This window comes from Phalacrocorax carbo, chromosome 2 (genome assembly GCF_963921805.1).
Source record: "Phalacrocorax carbo chromosome 2, bPhaCar2.1, whole genome shotgun sequence".
NCBI lineage: Eukaryota > Metazoa > Chordata > Aves > Suliformes > Phalacrocoracidae > Phalacrocorax > Phalacrocorax carbo.
Window position 1 is genome coordinate 107,391,432 of NC_087514.1, and position 24,141 is coordinate 107,415,572.

The 24,141-nt window shown below is 36.3% G+C and overlaps 1 protein-coding gene across 5 annotated transcripts in view; it reads left to right on the plus strand.

Annotated features, from left to right (window-relative positions):
- The window catches only part of EZH2 (enhancer of zeste 2 polycomb repressive complex 2 subunit), a 49,274-nt gene that overhangs the window by 13,613 nt on the left and 11,520 nt on the right, over positions 1-24,141 (plus strand). For 3 of the 5 annotated variants that reach the window (XM_064443809.1, XM_064443811.1, XM_064443807.1), the window contains exons 2-11: positions 8,101-8,224; positions 8,749-8,877; positions 11,744-11,860; positions 13,194-13,314; positions 15,523-15,666; positions 16,213-16,315; positions 16,893-17,056; positions 22,373-22,464; positions 23,318-23,558; positions 23,968-24,137. In XM_064443809.1, coding sequence (XP_064299879.1) covers positions 8,108-8,224; positions 8,749-8,877; positions 11,744-11,860; positions 13,194-13,314; positions 15,523-15,666; positions 16,213-16,315; positions 16,893-17,056; positions 22,373-22,464; positions 23,318-23,558; positions 23,968-24,137 — 1,398 coding nt within the window. In that variant the 5' untranslated portion in view covers positions 8,101-8,107. The remainder of the gene's footprint in view (positions 1-8,100; positions 8,225-8,748; positions 8,878-11,743; positions 11,861-13,193; positions 13,315-15,522; positions 15,667-16,212; positions 16,316-16,892; positions 17,057-22,372; positions 22,465-23,317; positions 23,559-23,967; positions 24,138-24,141) is intronic. The other 2 variants (XM_064443810.1, XM_009513359.2) reach the window with 2 other exon arrangements.

Consider the following 24,141-nt stretch of genomic DNA (forward strand, 5'->3'; position numbering starts at 1 on the left):
ACACCAAATAGCATTTGAGGAAGGCAGTTGAACTGATGATAGCATTTGATGTAAGTTCTCTCTCTATATCTATATATTTAAACATCCTTTAATGATACAGAACTTCAGCATATGGAATAACAACATGATGTAAATTTTAAAGCATAGGTAAGTATTTGTAGGTATTTCTTGATTAAAAATAGGTTGAACAGCACTGTAAACTTAAAATACCACATTTCTATAATACAGAATAGTAAAAAACACACTACAGTTTACGCCCATCTATTTCTCTGTGACTAATACTGTAAAAGAGTAAATGTGCTGTAGTTGTTTTTGTAGTGAAATATTAATAAACTATGTTAATCTTTCCTATGTTGTGTTTCAGAGCTACAGATTTTTGTTAGTTGGTCTGGTTTGGTATCTGAAATACTGAAGCTGACAGTGGCCTTGGGAATATTTTTCTTCCCATGGAAATGAGAATGTGTTATTTTACATAGATAAGCTTGAAAGAAAACCATGTTTTGTTTTGCTTTAGAGAATCCAGACAGTAGAGTAGCAAGCAACTACAAAACTTCTAGGTGTAGTGGGGTTTTTTGGTTTCTTCTGTGTTGTTTTGTTTGTTTGTTTGTTTGTTTTTTTGTCTGCTGATAGCGCAGGTAAAAAGCCCTCTGAGGTGCTGGGAGTATCATTTCCCCCCCATGACCCCCACCCACAGCTTGCATAACTTAACGTGGAAATAGTTAGCAGCTCTGAAATCACAGCAGTGAAAAATTTTTCTTCCTTAGCCCAAGAGAGTAATATTGTTTCTTGACCATACTTTTTCATGAATCTCTCTGTTCTGTTAAGTTCGAAGGCGACAGATCTTTGAGATTATAGCATTAATTTACAATTAACTTTCAAGTCAGGTTTTTTTTTTTAAGTCTGGCAATATGTATGTGTTTTACTGATGGTTTATTTTCAGGTGCTTGATAATTGTAATAAGAGTCTACTGGAAACTGCTTAATCTGGAAATGTTTAGGATAGGTTCATAGAGAGTATTGCCTTGTTTTGCATTTAGGGTACTTGAAGTAAAATACTAAAAGTAAAATTCCAAGAGTTTCTAAGTAATAAAGTTTAGTTTAACATAGATGAAAAATACTTAGCTGCAGTTGAACAATCATTTCATCATATTGTGCTGTGTAAAATCCTGTAACATAAAAGATCATTTGCGTTTTTTCATGAGGTGGTTTTGGAAAGTTAACAACTTTAGGTCTAAGCTTAATGCATTGATTTTTTTGATACTTGAAATTTATTACCTCTTTTTTGTTTTCTGGCAAGTGTTGAATTTTTTGCAGGCTTATGGAAAAATCTTGTTAATCCCTTCTGTTGCTAAAATTCTGCTTTTTGAGTTAAACATGAAAGATGTCCTAAATTCTGCTGCCTGAGCAAAAAAATTTTTTAGTTTGAGGAAATGATAGAAGGGTGTGGTGTGGTTGGGTGTGTTTTCTTTGTTTTTTAACTAAACACCAATTTTGTAGATGATTGAAGAAGTTCAGTGATGACTTTAGGGTTTAATATATAATAATATCTTCATTAGAATGAGTGTACGGTTATGCTGAGAGACCTCTGTGTTGTCTGGATCTGATAACAGTTTACGTTTAGCTGTAACTCTGCCACTCCAGAGCAAACTGATGTATAAAACCTAGTGCCTGTTTGTGGTGTAACTGCCTGCACTAGTTTTTCCTTGGTGTTGGTCTGAGTTCCTAACAATTCCGTCCTGCTTTATAGCTGAGCACAAGAAGCCACAGTTGTGGATGGGATCATCAAACTGATCTGTGTTTCAGAAAGCTATCAATCAGTCACAAAAGTGAGCTTTTGTTTATCATTGGTCAGTTTAATCCAACTTACCATGCATCCCTCTGAGCAGAGTGGCTACAGCTTAGTGGGCAGTATTGGAGTGAGAATAAAGAGTTGGGAAGGGTGGGGTGATTGTAAGATGCCATCGCTGCTGAAGAAATTATTTGGGTGAGTACCTTCATTATGTAGTATTGAACCTGAATGGGTAAGTTTATGGTATCTGAAGTGACAGTTTGTGAAGCCAGCCAGTGCATCCAGTCCAGAGAACTTGGCGGAAGTACATCACTGTTCACAGGGTGCTGTGGGTGTGCTAACAGTGAGGTAGAAGAGGTTGAGAAGCAGTGTTGCGTAGTTCATTGAGCAAGGCTGTGCAGTTAAATATGTTCCTTCAGAGCTCAAGGTTCTGAGAAGCAAATGTGAAAGCATTTGCGTTTGGCTTCATGAGAGGTAGAAGTAGTACTACCTGCCCTACCTGCCCCATCTGAATTATTTTATTCCTTCATTACTCTTCCATTGCTCTAGGCAACAAAAACCATGATGACTTATTTTATTGTTCAGTTTGCATCAGGTTGTGTATGTAGTTTCTCTGTTGGGTTTTATATTCTCACCCTCCCCTGCATTGAAACTGTTGGTTAAGAGTGCTTTTAAGTGCAGTATTATATCAGTGTATGCACATATATTTAAAATATATGAATAACCTTTTGAGTGTAGCTTAATTAAGAAGAATTGAGTTAGACTATACACTATGTTTTAGTTAATAATTACCTCCAAACAGAAATCCTGAGTAGAGGGAAGATAATATGATATTGCTACAGTTTAAAATATTGTGTAGTGTTAAGCACAATTACAAACCAATAACATTCTTTTAAAAGGGCAGACGCCCTCATTTGTTCTCCCATGCTTTCCAGTTTGAAAATTTTAATTACTTTTTTTTCCGCCTGAATTTTGGCAGGGTAGCTAGAGGAGCTTAAATATAATCTTTGACAGCAGTATGACTGCGTGAATAGACTGCCTAATTTAGAGAATTATCTGTGTGCTTGCCTGTCACTGATGGATATTGCCAAAATGATCAAAGGAAAATAGGACGTTGTTTTTAAATAAAGCTATGTTCTGTAGGCAAAACAGGAGCCATTTGAGCTGAAATTTTGCTACACTACTTCGTCTCTCATTGTGAATTCTAGATGTAGACACTTTGGCTGCTGAAAGTGACTATTCGCTGATTTAAGCTTATAGGCATGAAGTTTCTTTAAAACTTACTGTAAAAAAAATTGCAGATCTTGTACATAACTTCATTAGGAAATGCTCAGCAGAGTTTATTTAAAACACAAATGTATATGCTGTAGGACACCTCTATTTGTTGTTGATTTTCATTTCCAGCTATGTAAGCATGAGTAGAAACTAAGAATAGCTAGGTGTTTGGTTTTGTTTCTTGTCTTGTTTGTTTGTTTTTAAATCAGTGTTTAGGTGGATTGAGTGTGTCTTATTCCTAATACAATAGTTCAAATTCCTTACTGATAAAAAAGAGGTGTTAGTTTTGTTATTTTTCCTGTATTTCATAGAGGTCTGTTTAGAATTACATTGGTATAATTATCTAATGTCACGTTCTACCTTAGGTATACTGTGCATGGGTATACTCTATAGCTCAGGGAATTAGGTAGCTGTAATATTACAAGTAATGGAAAAATATGGGTGGTATGCGAGCTGGTGAGCAGAGTGTAGCAACACTGTATGTATGGAATAAGCAGCGTGGGGTCACTTCAGTTCTGCAGTGCTGTGCTCCAGGAGGGCTGGCTGGGTTAAGTGCAGCTTTGGACCCAACGTATTAAGCCTTTGCATTTAAGCGTGGCACATGCATCTGCTTGCTTGCTGTGGCATGGGTGTGATTGCCCAGTCTGGAATGAGACATCCACCTGCCTGTGGCTGTACCAGGTTGACACTAGAATTGCTCGGGATGTCTCACCACATTTCCCAGTGTTCCCTCTTCTGCAAATAGAGTGCAGAGAGTTATGGCAAGGTTTCCCTCCTTAGTGTGATGCCAGGTAAGATCTGGCAAGGTTAGCTCAGGTTCTGTATGGAAGCCATTCTGTGCTTTGGGAGATGAGCTTTCTCTAGAAACAGTATAACTGCCTTGGAGATATGCTTGTTTTTTTTTCTGTCTATTTTGGAGATGACATAATCTGCCCATAAATCACTGAGTTGACTGCTACATAGTTTGTTTCCTTTGGATAAAAGTTCTCAGGACTGGGATCTTTGCAGTTAGATGGTTTCTGTAAGCCCTTCAAATGAAGAGGATGAAAAAATGAGAAAGATTTTAAAACAGTAGGAACAGCTAGCAGGATTCAGAAGGGGAAATGGTGACAGAGAAGAGGGACATGGCCTGGGGGCTCTCAGAGTCAGACCACTGCACTGAAACAATCCAGTATCATGTTTTTATTTATTAAATGGAAACTGTTTATTATGCTGTCTTCTTAAGACAGGCTTAACTATTCTTAGATGGGATTTAGCTTGTGCCACTTGTGCTACTGTAGGGAATATTCTGATACTTTATATGAAAAGTTCGGACAAATTGATCTTAAAATTAACTAGCTTTTCTGCTCTGCAATCCTAGCTGCAAATCCCATAGAACATAATTTAATGAAAATGTATAGGCTCTTTTTACTGTTTAGCAAAGTAAAAGCTGTGTAGTTTGTAACAGCTCAGAGTACTTATAAATGCGAACAGCAGATGTGGTGGAAAAAAGTGATTTGGGAAAGATTTTTCTTACACATAGGTACTAGTGCAAGTGGACCAATAGTAGGATTGTAGATGCTGTCTCAAGCCTGGATTTGTCCCATAGATTGAGTTTGTTGATGTTTCCTTGAAGCCTTTTAATTCTCCAAATTACTTTTCCTATCAGGGATGGAGGTATTGCCAGCACCCTTCTGTAAGAGTTCATCTTTCTGTCTCATTTTTTGTTCCCTCAGTGCTGACCCAGCACGGGCTGTCCTTGTCTGTGAAACTTCCTATCCCCATTTCTCAGGTTTAGTTTCTTAAATGTATCGTGTTTGGGCAACCTTTGAATTGACATTAGAAATTGCCAGCGGCATTTGTCTGTAGTCCTAATGTGAAGATGATAGATCAATTGCACTGTGAGAATTAACTGTCTGCTATGAATATGCTCTTCTCTCCCTGCCCCCTGGCCTTGTTCCCCCCCTTCTTTTGAGATTAAGGACAGAAAAACAATTGCCTCTTACCACAGTACGTGTGTTAACAACACTGTAATTCTACTTGTTCAACTGCCCAGAAACACACAAATATGGTTCACTTGGTTTGAAAAACTGCTGCTCAAAATCAGGATTCATTAATACATTTTCAGGGATTTTTTTGAAATTAATATTTTACAAGTGTGCATCCAGGACATTTTGCTTTTTTCTTAGCTATAATTTTTCTGTAACCTATAAACACATGTGCTTGCTTTCCATTCAGTGCTTTTACTCTTAATATGGATTTGCCATTTAAGAGGCTGTTTCTAATTTGTTTATATGTTTGACTTACTGCCGTGTGTATCCCACTGACTGTTGCACATTAACATTATTACTTTATCTAGAACTTTTTCTTGCTCTAACCTGACACAAGCAACAGTGCATTTTTAAAATTTTCTATGATTGGTTATTTGGTGCCTTGAACATTAAATTGCTGTCTATGTTGTGCCCCAGACAGCAGCTTGAAACTAGTGCAAGAGGAGAGTATTGTAAATCCCGTTTGTTTTCAGATTAATGAACTGAGTGTGCATAAGTTACGCTGTTTTAAAAGGAAGGATTTATCTTTTTGTGAAGTATACTTTTCTTACCATTTTAATACAACAGGTAACAATTATGTTTGTTGCTGAAAAATTGAATAAAATGGATTTGTTTATTCAATTAGGATATATTTCTCTCAGGTTTTAAATCCTTGTTTGTAGATAGGGTCTTCTGGGGGGCTGTATTTCAGTTGTAAGAAAGAAGGATGGGAATTCTGTTGGGTTTTGTTTTGTTGTTGTTAATCTAATTATATGATTTCCATATAGACCTGCTTTTGATGAGCAGGGATTATCTGGCAATTTGATTTTAGTTAAGAAAGCTTTTCTTTTTTTTAAGCCTGAGTCATTTGTGATTCTCCAGGAAACTAGAATAAGAAGGGCTGTGGTTGATGCAGTATTAGAGCAAGTAAACATAATCTGTGTTTTGTTCTTACGGGATATGCTACTTCAGTATTATCAGCTGAGCTTTCATTTATCTTTTGAATTCATTGGTACTTTTCCTATGTCTTTTGGCTGAACCGTAACTGAGGTGATTTGGATGTTCTGTATTACTTACAAATTGAGATTCTGTCTTTAATGATACTTATTCTATGTCTAATTTATTTCCATTTCATGGGTTGTTTTTCCATGTTTTTGCTTTACATAGTTTAGCATCTAATACAATGCATTTTCTGTTGTCATAATGGTTTTATGCTGTCCTCTAATCAATATCGTAGTGCATTTGAATATCTGATTCTCTTTACCATGCTCTAACATGAATGGTCTGGGATTCCTTCCCTGCTCTTCTTTCTGTTTTAACACTGGTATTGTGGTAAATGAGTTACAGCTGGATTCTACTTGCTGCCTTAAGGCATGGAAGAACAACTGTGTTTGACACTTCACTCTAGATTTACCCTGCTGGTTCTCAATCTTCCCCCTCTGTCTATTCAGGTGCTTGGGGCATTATGTGAAACTCATTTATATGCTTTGCCTTTTTTCCTCAAAGGATACCTCCTGTGATTTGGGTTGGCAATTCTGCCATTTGTTTGTTGATTTGTTTTCATTCTAAATCCAAAAACTCAACTATTCTTACAAAATATGATCTAATGTCTTGCATAAAAATGGGTGTCAGGCTCTCATAGACTATTACCTTTTGTCAGTGTAAATGTGTTTAGTGTAAATGAAGGCATAGTATTGAGAATAAACAGGTTCTGTATTGATTTTCCCCCTCCCCTCTGCTGCAATCATCATAAAGTCTGACAGAACTCAGATCTGACCTGTACAAAACTGCTGAAAATAGAGCTTTGCCTACAGTAGCGAAGAGCTTTCAGTATCTTGTACAAAGCTGTACTCATGACTGTCATGGGAACTGTGGTGCAGGGCAGGGAAGGTAGCACGCAGCATTCGACTCCAGCCTGAAGAAGACACCTCTGCTCATGTTTACGTACCTAGATAATTAGAAGGGCTAGAATTGTTTGTGCACAAGTTGATTATGCTTGTTTGAGAATGTGTTACTCTTGGGCAACTGGACATTTCAGCCTTTCCGTCCATGATGACTATTGTGAATGCTACTTAGAGCTATTCCGTGAAATACTGTAGGTTATTACAGCAAACTCTTGAGAGGAAGCAAGTCTTCAGTGTAGTGGTTTTGTTTCAGGATGCTGTCAAAATAGTAATTGCCAGCATAGTCATAGCATTAGGTCCTTGATTTTGAAAAATGCTGAGCAGATTGGCATATTCTAGCATTTCTTTTGGATTATAATGTAAAAATACAACTTCATTGCCAACAGTCCTGTAACATAAAAATGAAGTACTTGGTACTAGGAGGGTGATGAATAAAAGTGTAATGAGTGTGCTGTTTGCAATCAATTGGACAGTTTGGGTTTTTGTAGAATACTTGTAAAAAGAGCAAGGTCCCTTACTTTGCCTGTTTCGAAACTCTGTCTGAATTTCTAGAAATTTTTGACACTCGAGTGGCTGGGTAGGAGAACTGACCTTGTGGTACCTCTCTGCACTTAAAATCAACTCCAGAAGCCTATTCTACGAGCTGGTATCTTACTGAAGAGGACTACTTCTGTGAAGAGGAAAAGGTTCATCTGCCATGAACATAGCTGTCCAGAAGTTAATTTACAGGACAGTTTGCAAGGATTCCAGTGTGTATCTTTGCAGTGGGAGTCTTGATCTGTTCTGTTTCACCCCTTTAAATCCATTAGGTACCTTTCTGTATAGAGGCATTAGAAGTGCTTAAAGCAAATGTGAATGGTTCAACTGATTTGTAATTAAAATTACTGATTTCCTGTGTCTATCACTTAAGTATGGTGCTGTTCTTTTTGGTTGGTTGTTTTGTTTTTTTTTTTTTATTTGTTGGATTGGGTTGGTATTGCAAGTGTCTGATTGAAAGGAATTAAGGGGATTAGATGTGAAAGGTATTAAAGGAATGTCTCTATCCTATCTAACTTCACTTTCAACTTTCTCTGTAAGCAGTGGCATCAGGTTTGGTAATATTAACATGACATTGTCCCTTGTAGGATAATCATGGGTCAAACCGGAAAAAAATCTGAGAAGGGACCAATTTGTTGGCGAAAGCGTGTGAAATCTGAATATATGAGACTGAGGCAGCTCAAGAGGTTCCGACGTGCAGATGAAGTAAAGGTATGTCATCTTTTGGTTCTGTTGCTTGAAAAAATGATAAAATTTATTTCCTTCTGAAGTATGAGTTGTTCTGCAGTTAACACCTGCAATAATTTAATACTTTGTTAACATACTGCAAACTTGACTTAACTCTGTGACCTTATAAACAGGTATGGTACATATGTATGTGACTGAATCAGGCATGCTAAGTATCAGAAGAGACTGTGGAGAGCAAGTATAGCAACTTCTTTAGCCACATACTCTAATTCCATTTAGAACTTAATTCCATGCTAAACCTGTCTAAACATGAGAACATGGTTTGAGTCAAAGAAAGGGATAATGAACTATATTGAGCCTCACTAACATTTAAACAAAATTTGGACAGTTGACTTTTGAGCACTTTTTTTATCCTGTCTGGTTTTATTTTTTTTAGTAAATGTTATAATGCCTTAAGATGCTAGCATGTGAATTCTAAATTCACCTGAAATGAATCTAAGTAAGTCTTTGATTTATTTGTAATGTTTACAATTGTAATTAATTTTTAGAGTATGTTTAATTCTAATCGTCAGAAGATACTGGAAAGAACTGAAATCTTAAATCAAGAATGGAAACAACGTAGGATACAGCCTGTTCACATCATGACTTCTGTGAGCTCATTGCGCGGGACCAGGGAGGTTGGTTAACATGTGTTGTGGTAATTCCACTTCCAAGGTTGTTAGCACGTTTTTGTTTTATTACTGGAAAGTTGGCTGTTCTTTCTGTTTTTCCAGCATGACATGACTTGGCAGCTAAGTATTTTTTGTATTAATTTCTTAAAGAATTGACTTATTATTTACTTTGATCAAATGACTTCTGGAAATCAATAAATACATAGCAGGCTACGTAGCTTTGAACAGCACATCAAAATGAAACTTCTTTATTTCTGATACTACTTGGATCATACCTCATCATCCTTTAATCAAATTGTTTTGTGTCACTGGTATTGGGAGTTTAATCTTGCTCTTACTGGAGTTGACCCCCAGTGGTACATATGGGTAGTTACTTTAGTTCTTACTGAGTTAAAGCACACGAAAGCTGTGAACATACCCACTAGACAGTCTTCTTTATATGAAAGTCATTTAACTACAGAGTTTCTAAAAGGAGTTAGTTGAGTTGATGCACCCTTGTGTTGCACAAGCAGACTGAACACTAAATTTGTGAAAAACGCTTCCATGATCGTGATGTAATTTGAGCACCCAAACTGGCTTTCATGTTGGTAACTTGAACAGTGGTTTAAGCCTGCTCCAACTTTCTCTATTCAGCCCAGGTTCATTTATCTTCTTTCTCAGTTGCTCTTTAGGCACTTCTCCAGACTAAGGTAGTTTGAGGATGTTACGTGTGTAATAATCTGAAAAGCTAACTCTTTTCAGTAGGATCAGAATGGAAAGACTTACTGTGAACGGGTTAAAAAAACCAAAACGAACCACTTTCCCTTCAAGGAAATTTGTCAGACTTCCATTTTCTTAAAATTTTAGTGGGAAACGGGGGACATGTATGTCACAGAGGTGCATTTGTGTTCATGCATGTTCAAATGCAAACAGGATTTTTGAGAGTGTTTTCTTTTAAACCTGTTTGAATATGCAATCACTCGTGTACAGCTCTATAGCTATGATATCGCACTGTAGGACCAGAACTTCTGATAATAATTGACACAGGTACACATCCAATTTTCACCATTTTTTGATTGTAAAAGATCATTCCTCACCATTCCTTTCTTTTTCTTTTTTTAATGGCTTGATTCACTATTCTTTTGTGTTAATTTCCTGCCTGAATTGATTTCCTGCCTGAACTGATAGAGCACACTAATACTGCATTCAAATCCAGTGTCTGTCTCATGAATCAGAACTCTAATGCTTGATTTAAGATTGCCGTAATTTATAGTGAGAGAAGTGAGAAAAAGAAATGGTGGGCGTTTTAAAAAATTACTTGAAAAGCTTTTTTCTTAATATGCTGAATTTCTACAGAATTGCATAGGACACTGGCTAGAAGTTTAGTGACCTGACGGAAAGGTGTTGTGAGAGCATTAATGTGTTTGATGAAGACTGCAGGGCATTGCTGGTGACATAGGTTTCGTCCAATGAGTAGTCTAGTCACCATCAACCAGAGACCATAACATGTGCTGTGCTAGCCTAAGCCGAGTCCCATACCAACACAATGGAGCAACCCAACTGAGACGTGGTACCAAATAACTGAGACATTTTGACATAGCTTATTTGTCAGTCTGAGACTTTAGTTTCAAAGATAAAAGTAATTTTTTTACTTTTGTATTTTTCTTTTAAAATATGTGAAAAATATACTAGATGGCTGCTAGCTAGAAAATGAAACATTAGCCTGAAGTGGGAATAAAGCACTAGCATAGGACAGTATCTTGAGTATTGATATACCCAGCAGAAATTTAATCTCATTTGCTGCAGATTAAAAAGAAAATACATCTGGCTTGTGTCATTCTACTGGGGTACTGTCTCTGTATACTGTTTGTTACATTACTTTGTGTATTTCTTTAGAAATGTGAAGCTCTGTTCATCTTTCCCTTCTGGAAAGGAGAAAGATCTTTTGTCTCCACTTCCTTTTTTCCTTTCAGGTAGCTATGATAGCTGTTCTAAACTTTTTTTAACCTACCTCCAAATCCTCTTTGTTGTACTTTCCCTAGCTCTGTATGTTCCTGTCTGCTTTTGTTTATAACTTTTTTCAGAGTTCTTCATACTGCTGTCCCAGTATTTGAGAAAAGTTGATCTGTGTCTGTTAACTGTTGAATAGATGCAAGGATAACCCAGAAGTTGTCTGTATTTCTATGGCATGTTTATATTTGGAGGCTACATAAACCTCTGAATCTCAAGAAAAAGTCCTGCAGCTGAAAAACTTACTGACATGTGCATAGTTGCATATAATGAGTTAATTTTCATTTTTCTATTGTAAGCATTGAGCATAATCAAAGGTTGGAGGATACGATAAAGATAAGCAGACAATAATGGGGAAATAGGGCAGGAATTAAAAAGCCATATGGATCATTTATTTCCATAAGAGGTCTTGCTGGCATTAAAGCAATTTAAAAAAAAATATAAATGTTATGTTATTTCTGCAGTGTATTGATCTGAAGCCAGGAGAATTCAGTTGCCTCTCTGATGGCTTGAGTAAATACTCTAACATCAGTGTAGTACCAACAGGTACTAAATATGTTTTGAGATACCAAACATAATTTGTATTGTAGGTTGAATAGTCTGAGTAAAATACTATCACAGCCACTTAATAAGAAGTGGAAAACCCCGTCACAGTCTATTAGCAAAAGTATTGAGTTCAAAATAGTTCTTGTGTCTTTTCTCCTGCTAAACCTATTCTTACTATTATGCCCTAAAAATCTGATGCATTTTTCAAAGGCTGGTATGGCTAATTTTGACACACAGTTTGAATTTTGTACGTTGTAGAGTGTTGCTCTGTGGGTTTTTTTCCCCCTTTTTCTTTCTGATGTTATTATGTAAGTGTACCTTCAACTTCTTATTTCAGTGCTCTGTTACCAGTGACATAGATTTTCCAAAACAAGTCATCCCACTGAAGACTCTCAATGCTGTTGCTTCTGTGCCTATAATGTATTCTTGGTCTCCCCTTCAACAGAACTTTATGGTAAGTTTAAAAAAAGTGCTGGGAGGAGAAATGTATGGAGGAAAGGGAGGTGTTCATTCTAGAAATAGACCAGCAAAAATTTGTTGTCAGTTACCCTCCCGATCTTTTTGGTATTGGCAATAAGGCAGTAATAATCAGAAATAGGCTCCCCCCAATAAAATAAATAAAAAAAAAATTAAACCTCTGTCTTCAGTGAACCAAAGTATTTCTAAAACCTTGCTGTAAAGAGGTGACCAGTTGTCTTGTATGGCATTTCTAAATGTAGATTTATCTGAACGCATATAATTAGTGTAATGAGAAATGTTTTCTGAGGGATATGAATGTCTTTAAGACAATTGACCAACATACCTCTAGCAGAATAGTAATTCTTATGGAATAAAGAGAACTTAATCCTGAAGTAGACCACATTATGATCATTATTTAGTGACTGAGTATAGCCTTCTGATTAGCTTCACTGTATGCAGAAGCCATAACGTTAGATTTCTGATGTAGTTATATGACTTATTTGAAAAGCTTAGCTTATTACAAATCTTTGTCACATCATTTTGTATATGATCACCTTTGCTGACTGGTTATTATGATAATAGTCATAGCAAAGTGATTTAAATAACCATTTTTATCAGTCTATGTGCAGAGTTCTTCCTTGATTTTTACTTGCTTTTGTCAGTGTTTGGATATTTTGCACTGCTGCAGAATCATGATCAGCAGAAAAATTGACGTTTATTTTCTTAACGATATAGGGTTCTTCTGTAGTATTGGAAGATACAGCTGAGTATCAAGGTCCATAAAGTCTACTGATAAAACATGGGAGTATTAATGCCTTTAGTCTATATGCAGACAAAAAAAAAAAAAAAAATCAGTGGAGTTCAGATTAATTTGTGAGGCATGTTTCTGTGCTGGCTGTTTAGACAACTTGAATTTAGAGTCTTTTTGTATCATATTTTCTTATCTCTGGCAAAGCAATGAAGGGGTGGTTTCCATTGCATGTTACTGTGGAGTTGAACTGAGGAAGGGAGAATGAACTTAGCAAATGCAAGTTTCCCGGAGCTAGGCAGCCTACTGTGTTTCAATAGTAGAAGCTTTGTGGAAACACCCTGCTAACCTTAATGTTAGGAGCTAGTGTCAGTATCTTGTGCCAGTCACCACTAGTTTGAAAAACTGTTGAACAAAGATGAGGGTTTTATTTATCTAGTTAATGGTAAATGTGATAAAGCAGTGAAGGCAGTTTGTAAACTGTGATAGCTAGACACATGTATATTGTGAAAATAGCAATGCAGAAGTGGTTCATTGAAAACACAGTTTAAAATTGTTTGCTTGTAACTGTTGTTGCTAGGTAGAGGATGAAACTGTTTTACATAACATTCCATATATGGGAGATGAAGTGCTTGACCAGGATGGTACCTTTATTGAAGAACTGATCAAGAACTATGATGGGAAAGTGCATGGAGACAGAGGTGAGCCCAAACACTCAGGTATACTAATAACTTCTTCCTACGTAACTAATTGTTGTCAGTATTGCTTGTTAAAGCCTGACGCTTGGTTGTCACAGTAGTATCTCTAGAATCCTTACATTACACAAACATTGGGTAAAATAGACTCCCTTATTTAAATATATAGCTTTGCATTTTCATAAGGTTGCAAAGTGTTAAAGTAGTAGTACGGAGAAATTAAACACAAACTTTTTCCCTAGACCATACAGTGATCCATCATAATGCCTAGCTGCAACTTGGAGAAGTTCTTGGTCTTCAATGTTATGCTCAGAGCTTTGGAATTTAACAAAGTAATGTCCCTATGTGTGTCCTGCCTAGCAGAAAATGGCAGGACAAGTATGCAAAACTCTGATAATGGCGACACTTGTGAATGCATTTCAATAGAATAACCTCTTCTGGGTTTGGGGTTTTTTTTTTCCTTTAAGGAAATTATTAGCTATTTAAAAACCTCCCTTCTAATAAGTCAGCTTATAGAGCAAAGTTGTATCCTTCTGTTGGTACTACACACACACACGTACGTACGTATTCTAAGGTGTAGTTCATCTCTTTATTCTATGTGGGAGCTGGACTATATGGGATGTCTGTCTCTTAGTTTGCTGAAGTCTCAGTGAAGCAGCAACCTTTCACTTGCTCTATGTGCCCACTCAGAACTGGGTTATACAAGTCTGAACTGTACAGCTGTAAAGGTTTCTCTGACTACTCTGCTTCCCCCTTCATGGAAATATTACCCGCCCTCCCCCAACAGAGAACCATTTCTTAAAGTTGATTATATTCCTGTTAATGTTGGAGTGACTGAGAAAGAGAACTAAATTTTTTTAGTACGTTGTGCGCTCAATGTACTCATGAAGGTTAAGCCTGCAATTCAATAATAAATGCTACTCAGTCCACCAGTCTTGTTAATGTCCTCGGAATAGCCAGTGCCTTTATATTTCAAGAGGAACATGAAATGTTTCATGGGGTTTTGCCTCTGGATATTTTTACAGATTTACCAATTGACATCCTTGTCAGAGAACTGGTTATGTCAAAATGGTGACATTACTAGTAAATGTCTTCTATTATTGATTTAATTTATTATTAAATGAGTCTAGCTTTAAAATTAACCTCATTTCACTGTCTTGAGTCCCAAGTTTATGAATGGCAATTACTGATATGATGGGTTCTTCAAAACTATATATCAAAAGTAGAAAGATGTTTTTTAGTCTCCCAATAAATAGTATTCTTGTGTGACTGTAATTACAGATTCCCACAGCATTTGCATTTAATCAGAAGCATTCCCATGTAGGAGTCAGAATTGTAAACTAGCTCTGTAATTGCACTTGTAGGAGAGAAATTCATGCTAACCTCTGTGTGTATAAGAGTTCTGTTTAAAACATCCAAGTGAAGTACCTGCCTGTTCTTATTATCTACATAGGAGTAAAACTGTTAGCTTCCTTCAAGTAGTACTTTGACATCCAACTCCAGTCTAGGTTCAAAAGGATGGTTATAAGCATTACAGTTCCCACACAGTTCACAGTTATTTTTTGAAAAATAACAGCCATCTCTGTCAATGCTAACTACAGTTTTCCTCTCTGCAGAAATGCCTTATGGTCTGTCTGTGCTGTCCTCTGAATTTCACAGCAGAATATAAGCTAATAAGCATATATATGCACCATTGTATTCTTCAGTAGTCTCTTAATTTTTATTTTTTTTTTTTGTATACAACTGTGTTCTTTTTTTATCACTTTGCCAGTGGGGTATGTAGTGGGGAAGTGGATGCTATGGAACTGCAAACCAAAAATCTGTCCAAGGATAGCTTCATAGACTGTTTGCATGCATTGCCAACCATGTTGGAATTCAGTTTCTGGCATAAAATCTCTTAGTCTAACTAGTAAGTAATTTTTTTATCTTCCAAGGAAGAAAGAATTATTTATGTCTACTGGTATAAAGCACAGGGAGTTGGGAAAAGAAAATTTTCAACAAGTTTCCTTCTCCCCTTCTCAGTTGTCAGTCTAAGAAATAAATACTGAGTATTTTTAACTCTTCTCAGTTCATACATTGAAACTAAGAGGGAAAAATACAAAACAGTTTTTCATAAATTACAGCATTTGCCATAATTTAAGTGTAGGGAGGATTAAAAATACTTCATATACACATTGCGCTTTTCTGTTCACTCCCAATTTTGCTGAATTTCAGAATGTGGATTTATCAATGATGAAATATTTGTTGAGCTGGTCAATGCACTTGGTCAATATAGTGATGATGAAGATGATGATGATGGAGATGACAATCCTGATGAAAGAGATGACAAGCAAAAAGATCGGGAAGGTAACAGGATGGGTATGTCTGTCTGCAGACTTTAAAAATTAAAACAAAAAAAATCCTTTTCTCACTCAATAAATTTGTTCAAACCTTTCTACTTGATAGTTTTCAGGTTTAAAGTAGCATAATTTTCTTCATCATTTCCTTTGCCATTTAGTTCAAGAGTTGTACAGAGAATACTACAAAAGGTGCTTTTGCCAATTTTTGTTTATCTGCATACTGAGACAGTCAAATAAACCAAAAAATCAGTCGAGTATCTGTCTAATAAATGCTTTGATACTCAGAAAATGAAATATCATTATTCTAAAGTAGGCAGAGTTCTGAATTGCCATCTCCATCTGCTGGTGAAATAATGGTTTCTTCAAATTGTACTAGTAGAATTCTCTCAGCAGGAAAGACCACTTAATGTAGTTGAAATTGTCTGTAGTTTAGAAATAAAAACCTTTGCTTCTTTTTTATTAGGATTTTGGCGAAGTCCCGCTTTCTCTGAACACCTCCTCGAAGTAGCAAAGGAGCAGAAATATAATTTTTTTTTGTTTTCCAAATTTTTTACTTCTTTGACAGAGAAAGAAAGCCACCCACCTCGGAGATTTCCTTCTGACAAGATATTTGAAGCCATTTCCTCAATGTTTCCAGACAAGGGTACAGCAGAAGAATTGAAAGAGAAGTAAGGAAGTATTTTTCAGAATATATTGCTGTGTTGCATTATGAAACAAAGATTCCTTGACTTTGTTAAATATTTGTTGATTAGGAATGGTCCCCCTTGCAGCTAGGTTTTGTGGCAGTTACGTAACTTCTGCAAGTGATACTTGAAGGGAATTGGCTGTTTCCACCAAGTAAAACAATATAGAGGTGTTTATTAGCCTTCCTTTCAGGCTATTGAAAAGTGGGTGCTTGCATGTGTTTATTAATCTATGTTATTTCTTTGAGGTGGTAGAATAAAAGCTTCTGTTAAAAAAAAAAAAAAAAAAAAAGTATCTTCTTGAGTTAGTAATATATATTGAGAGATGACAGTCCAGAAAATAGATGCATTCTTTCCTATCCAATTTTATATTAATGATTATGGAATTAATACTGTGTCACGTCACTGACAGATTGACCTTTCTAGCTGTCACATATTAAATTTTTTTGATTTGTCACTGAAAATGTAGAGTAGTACTGCAATCAAAAATAATAATAATAATAATAATAATAATAATTATTATTATTATACTGAATAAAGGACTTCTATTTCTTTCTTCAAGATACAAGGAACTCACTGAGCAGCAGCTTCCTGGAGCTCTTCCTCCTGAATGCACACCAAACATAGATGGACCAAATGCCAAATCTGTTCAGAGGGAGCAAAGCCTGCACTCTTTTCACACACTCTTCTGTAGGCGCTGTTTTAAATACGATTGCTTCCTACATCGTAAGTACAATTATAGTATGCTTATATATCTTTTATATTTTGCAAGTCAGGAAACTTAAAAGTACCATAAGATTAAATACAGAAGGAAGGAAAGCGAAGAAAAAATAAAAGCAGTAATATCGCCGAAGTTTACAAAAACAACTTGTCCACGCTGACATTGTTTTGCAGTGAAAACTATACCTCAAAAAACTGAATGCAGCTGTTTGGGGTAGTCTGCCCTTTTTGTGTTTAGGAGTTCATACAGAATTCCTGGCTTGGACCAACCTGTAACGTTACTTCACTTTTTATAGTATTCAGGAAAGATATAGTATTTTCCTGAATATATAGTATTCAGGAAAACTACATTTTCTACTACTGTTTCTGTGTTACACTTTCTCAGTTTGTGCATGGAGAATGGAATATATTTCTCCATAAAAATACCTGGTTATTCATCAGACTTGCTTAATTTTCCCAAGGAGAGGCTGAATATCCATGAACAGTTTTATCTTTGATTCTCTCAGGTTTTTTTCTAGCCACCTTACTTGTACCTGGTGATTTGAAGAAGAATTGTTTCAGAGAGTTGAGTTTTAGAAATTATCATATCCTTTCCATTGAACTGCTTTCATGTTCTCCATTCTTTTGGGGGAAGGATTTAACAATAGCATTAGTAATGATGTTCAATTCCATTTGCAAAGCATGCAGAATGAGATTCTGGAGTGCTACTTGAGACCATTCTTTCTCTGAGAAAGGAGTCAAATGTAAAGGGGAACCTAACAGTCAAATATGAAGTGGTTTCGACTTGTAGTTGAATACTATGATGCCCTCTATTTCAAATTAATTTCCTCTTTTGACTTAACTGTTCATTTGCATGTTCTACTGTGAGAGTGCATGCATGTTCATTTGGAAATCTTTGTGCTTTGTCAGCAGCTCCTCATCCAGCACGCATACAATCTGCCTGTATTTGTACTTCACAGTGAGGGCTTCGCACAGTGCTGCTGCTTTTTAGTATCCCTTAGTTGCCTTTCAGTTTCAGGAGGAACTGGAATTGTTCTCAGATGGTGGGGGGGAGGTTTTCCTGTTCCTAGTTTTACTGTGTGTAGCTTTTGGAGTTAGGTCTGTTAGTTTCACTTTCTCCTTGCATTCTGTTGGCAGGCTTTGCTTGAAAATACAAAGAAAGAAGCTCTTACTTCTGAATAATGTTTAAGAAAGTAAGTTTCTGGAGATGTAGCTGCTGCCTTGTCTAGCCAGCTTCAACGTGGTGTGTTCTGTGAAGCTGTAGGTTTTGTTTAGAAGTATCTCATTTGCCTGGATGATTCATTCCAAGAAGTGCTGTGTGCAGCCTTAGTCTGTAGGACAGGGAAGTGAAGCTGTACGCTACGTCTTGGCAAATCCATTCATCTGGCAGTGTTTTTATGAGTTCTCGACACTCTTAATAGTCTAGCATGGAGTTTGAGTGCCACTCTAGTTTTACTTTTAGTCAAAAACACAGCATTGTCCATAGTGAGAACAAACCTTTTCCAGTAGCACCCTTGAAGATTTTCTGTTTTAAGCCATTTTTCTCACTAATTTTATAAAACTGTAGGAGTGTTCTGGTAAAACCATGGGCTTCTTTAAAATAGACATATTTGATTACTTACATAGCTTATATGGATTTGCCATTCATAGTCATTTTTGCAGACTGTTGGAAGTAGAACTGAAAAGGATCTGCAGACCACATTTTTGGTATCTACCTCTCTGGGGAGCCTGGTATTACCCATCCACATTTTTGAAGCACCAACTCTGCGAGACTTCTTTTCTTTTAGTGCTGTGAAGGATGGGTTCATAGTGGTGTGCATTTTGACATGTTCTTAAGTGCCAGATTCAGCCAATGACAAAATCCAGAGTCATGTCACTCACTGGCTGTAGGACCTCAGTTCTCACACTAGCAGCCTCCCTTAAGCCAAAAGCATTGTTCCCCCTTTCTCTGTGTTCATAACCTTCAGATAGAAGACGAAGTCTTTATGCTAGAAGATTGCCCAAGTTCTTGGTGGTGATTTTTGATAATTTCCTTAAGTCGGTATTCTTTCCAAAGTGGTGTATGTCCGACAATGCTTCATTTTAAACCATGCCTCATACTTAAAAAGGCCCAAACTTTAAGTCATCTCTTCAGGTTTTCAGGGCATAGCAGAAAGAGGGAAGAACAACTGTGGAGGCATTCAAGGTGTACCTTTGTGTCAAGATGGAATGTGAAATTAGCAATTATGCTAATGCTTTTCAGGACAACTTGCACGGCACATGCACTGTCACTAATAAAAATATATTTGATACTCGATCATTGCAAAGAGCTCTCCTGGAGCTTGATTTATGCATTTACTGTGTAGCCTCCAGACAGGACGCTGAGTGTAGTAAACTCTGCTTCAGTCACCATTCCCTGAAGAGGTACCCATATCCCACCTGCACAATGACTGGTCACTGCTTTGGATGCATTGCTTCCTTCTGCTTTTGTCTGTAGTAACACCAAAGAAAGAGGATTGTTGGTGTGTCTGTCTGTGTCTGTCGGTGTGTCTGTCTAGAGCTAGGAATTTATGTGTTAAAAACAGTCACTTGTATGACCTCTTTGCTTTCTGTGAAGTTTTAAGACTGCTGGTCAAAATCCACCAGATTCATTGCTGGGAATAAGTAACTTGTCAAAAAAAAGACTACTCTGGTTATTGGAAGGCTGCACTAGCAATTTTTAGTGTCTCTGCAACAATTTAAATTTTTAAAAAATTGATAACGTTTCTACTAGCACCCTAACTAGTTGCCCCTATGTCTACTTCATACAGTTGCTAAGCACTACAGGATGATGTCCTGGCTTCTGCAGATGACATTTTTGGTTAATTACTTCTGGTAAAATGGTGAGCTACAGTGATTGGATTTGTACTTTGAAAGGCACAAATCTCTGGAGAAGGCTTAGAGAATTAAAAAAATACCCAGGAATTCTATTAGGTCTGGTTTTGATTTTTGTAATTCCCCTTAGATTCCATTTTTGTTAAGATTAGCCTATTTTATGTAGTTTTAAATCTTTATTCTACAATATTTGAGTTAAATATTGGAAAAGTTATCATTAGATTTTTAACATGTCAAGTCCCCTTGACGACCTGGCAATCCCTTTATGTGCAGGTGATGACATTACTGAAAATACTTGTGTACCGACTTCATTTGCTGACAGCAAGGAATTATGCCTAAATGTCTGGACTAACAAAGAATTTAGAAGAAGGAAAAATATCAGGTAGGGAGAATTTCCCAAATAGCTTGACTGTGAAGCAAATGTACATTTCAGGCTAAACGGTTGCCTGTGTACTTTCACATTACGAAAAATATGGGAATTGAGCCCAATGGGAATGAGACAGGTAATAAATCTCAAAGACAGAAAACATGCTCAGTGAAGCAGTTTTTGAACAAATTTTTTAAGGAAATTATTGAAGAAATATTGAGTTGAGTTATTTAGGAAATTCTGCAAAGTCATCTTTGATTTTGAAAACAAATTACTACTGATATTGCAATATTCATAATACAGCTATACAAGCAGTTTTATTCTTGTCCTGGGTCCTTTCTTTGTAATAAGCCTCCCCAAAAAATATCTTGCAACAGTGGTGGTAGATTCTGACTATAGCTGTCAGTACTATACTGTGTTGGGTGTTTTTGAAATAGTAGAATACAAGACACAATTCTAATATTAAGTGTCAGATATAGTGTATTTTTGAGGTCTCACTGGTTTAAAAAGTCAAACATTGATTTGTTTCACTGCATTACAAACTACACGTCTTCATTGTCTAAAGGAAAACAGTTTTAAAAAAATAAACACTCATTTTAGGACCTCACACAAATGAACTTTAGAGAGAAATGTTTGCAGCTGCAAGTGACAAAAGAATAGTTTTGATTTCTGCACACTGCAGCAGTCTGATATGGATCATGGCTTGCAAATGTTTTACTGTTCTTCTGCATTGTTGCAAAATTATTTTCCTTGTGGTATGAAGTGAGGGCAAAACAGCTACATGAAAAGAAAAAACCTGAATGAGTGAAATAGTATACCGTGCAAATTTAAAGATGCAATGTTGAAAAATGTGGGGTTTTTTCCCCCTACACTTTTGGGTGGGGGGCTCCGATCACCTCATTGTTTTGAAAAAGTTGGAAGAACTTGGCATTAAATTGCAAGGTTTCTTTGTTATATAACATCTTTTACGTACAGAATACATGAACACTTCAAAGATATGTGAAACATATGGGAAGCGATGTAACACATGAAAGCTTTTAACTGGAATATGGGTGAAGAAAGAATGCTAATAGCAACAATATGCACAAATTACATTCCTATACTTGTAAATAATTTTTACATATCTCTATGTCTATATGTGGAAAACTGAAGCTTTTTTGTATTTCCAGATTTATAAAATGTAATATATTTCTCTGGAGAAAGTAATGCGATGTTTAATCAGTGATACTTTTATATTGTTTATACCTTTTTAAGAAAACCTTGGAAGAATACATTGCTTCCCTGAGGTTCCCATGTGGTACTGTCATTAACACATTCTATAACATTATAGAATTTATTATTTGATTTTCAGCACACTCTACCATCCTGTTATGAAGGTGCTCATGTTGCATTTGTAACATACCCAGTTTTGCTCTGTTCTGAGTTGCCGTTCTGCAACTTATACAATCAGGTACACGAGCAGACACTTCTCTGCAGGTTGCAGACATAACTGTGATTGTTTTGATCCATAGTGACTGTGTGATGTTAACTTATTTTTACCCTGCAGCTGGTATATAGGAACTCTGAACTCTTATCACCTGTCAGCCTAGTTGGAGTGCTGATAAACTAATAGAGTAAAAATGCTTGTGTGTCCTTCTTACTAACAAAAACAGCGGATCCGTTACCTTTCCAAAGTTTGTGGGGTTGGATTTTTTGACAAGGTAGAAATTGAACGCCCGAATCTTACTCAATCAGAGATGATCATGCATTAGGAGAAGCGCTCAATAATTCTGTTTAACATGGTAACAGAAGTAAAGTCTGTTCTGCTTGTTGGGAAGGGAGATATAGCAAGTTCTTCCTTGATACATGAAACAAATGTCATTATTGTCTTGCTGATGTAAATGGACATATGCAAAACGTACACGTGTGCTGTCTCTGTGTATTTAAGTGGCAAGTCAAATGTCACTAGATAGGGTTTATTTTGTGGGTTTTTTCCTTTTGTTATAATTTTTATTCTGGTTTTAGTAAAGTCTTGGTAAACCTTGTGTTTTGGGTACTTTTTAGGGTTAGATATTTAATGTATTTTTAATATTAAAACTTACAAATGTGTTTTGATTCAACAGCATTCCATGCAACTCCTAATACTTATAAACGAAAGAATACAGAAACAGCATTAGATAATAAGCCTTGTGGACCGCACTGTTATCAACATCTGGTAAGATAATTTCATGTGTTGGAACTCACCAAGTGCTAGTGCTAGCTGCAGTGTAGCAAGCTACACTTATTGTAAGGATATGCTGGATCTGTGATAGTGCATATAATTGTGGGCCACTTGCAGTCAAGTGTGTTATCTTCAGTTTGTGTGAAAGAGAGTTAACTTAAAATCATCAAATGAAAGTCTCAGTAAGAATTTTTAGCACTATTAGATGTAGCATGAAATATTTGTAGGGAAGACGGATCATTACCTCCTAATAACGTGTTGCTGCTATTGTGTCCAATTTAGTCAAAGAACTGGGTTTTAAAAAACTTAGCTGTCTTGTAAGTTATATCACAACTTAAAATTATAAAGGCTTTTTAGTTTGCTGAAGGCAGGTTCTATCCAGGATTTGTGCTTTTAAGAAAAAACAGAATGGAAATTAATAAGGGGAAATCCTTAGTAATATCAAATCTCTTTCATACTTCCCCTAAATGAAATGAGAAACCATGTAATTTTCCAATCTTAAAACTTGCTACAGATTGCCATACTCCTTTCCACTAGAAAAAAAAAAGACCAGTGATTGCATTTTTAAAAATGTAGAATGCATATTGTTTAAGTGCGATGTGCAGAAAGAGTTCCTGTATTTTAGATTTTTCCACAGAGAATACCCTACAATTTTTTTTCTGTCATCTAGGAAAATAGAAACTGTTCATGGTTAGAGTACATCTAACTGTAATTTGTGTGTACCCGGTTAATTTGTAGAATAATGCAAAGTCATACAGTATGCAAGTAGAATGAGTGCTCCCCCAATCCTGTACCACAGGTGAAAACGCTGATTCTTTTACTGAAGATTGTAATGTTTTATGTATAGGAAGGTGCAAAGGAGTTTGCAGCTGCCTTGACTGCTGAGCGCATCAAGACACCACCAAAGCGCCCAGGTGGCCGCCGAAGGGGAAGACTTCCAAACAACACCAGCAGACCCAGCACGCCGACAATAAATGTATTGGAATCAAAAGACACAGATAGTGATAGAGAAGCTGGAACTGAAACTGGAGGAGAAAACAATGATAAAGAAGAAGAAGAAAAGAAAGATGAAACATCCAGTTCCTCTGGTAAGGCTAGTCAATGCTTCTTTATTCAATTAGCAGTGTGTGAAAGGATTAAAAAAAACCCCAAGCTGAGCCATGTGATCCTAGAAACCATGTATTTGGAATGTATGGAAATGAGTGAAAAGACAGTAATAATATGAATTAAATCAAATAGAACCCTGTAAGAAAATTTCCAGATTGTCTCAGTTTATAGAGGTGATCATATAATTTCAGTAACTGATGTTACCTAATTTTTAACTTTGTTAAGAGGTATGTGAAAAGTGCTGTTCTGTGGCATTTAGATTAGGAAACAACAATGCCAAAAACCTGGGATATTTTTTAACTACAGTTAATAATTTGACATTTTTAAGGTCTGTGTAAATTTTTGAATCATAGCCTTACATTGACCCACACTCTCAATTATTTATTACAGAAGCAAATTCTAGGTGTCAAACACCAATAAAAATGAAGCCAAATATTGAGCCTCCAGAGAATGTGGAATGGAGTGGTGCAGAAGCCTCAATGTTTAGAGTTCTTATTGGCACCTACTATGACAACTTCTGTGCAATTGCCAGACTGATTGGGACCAAAACGTGCAGGCAGGTAA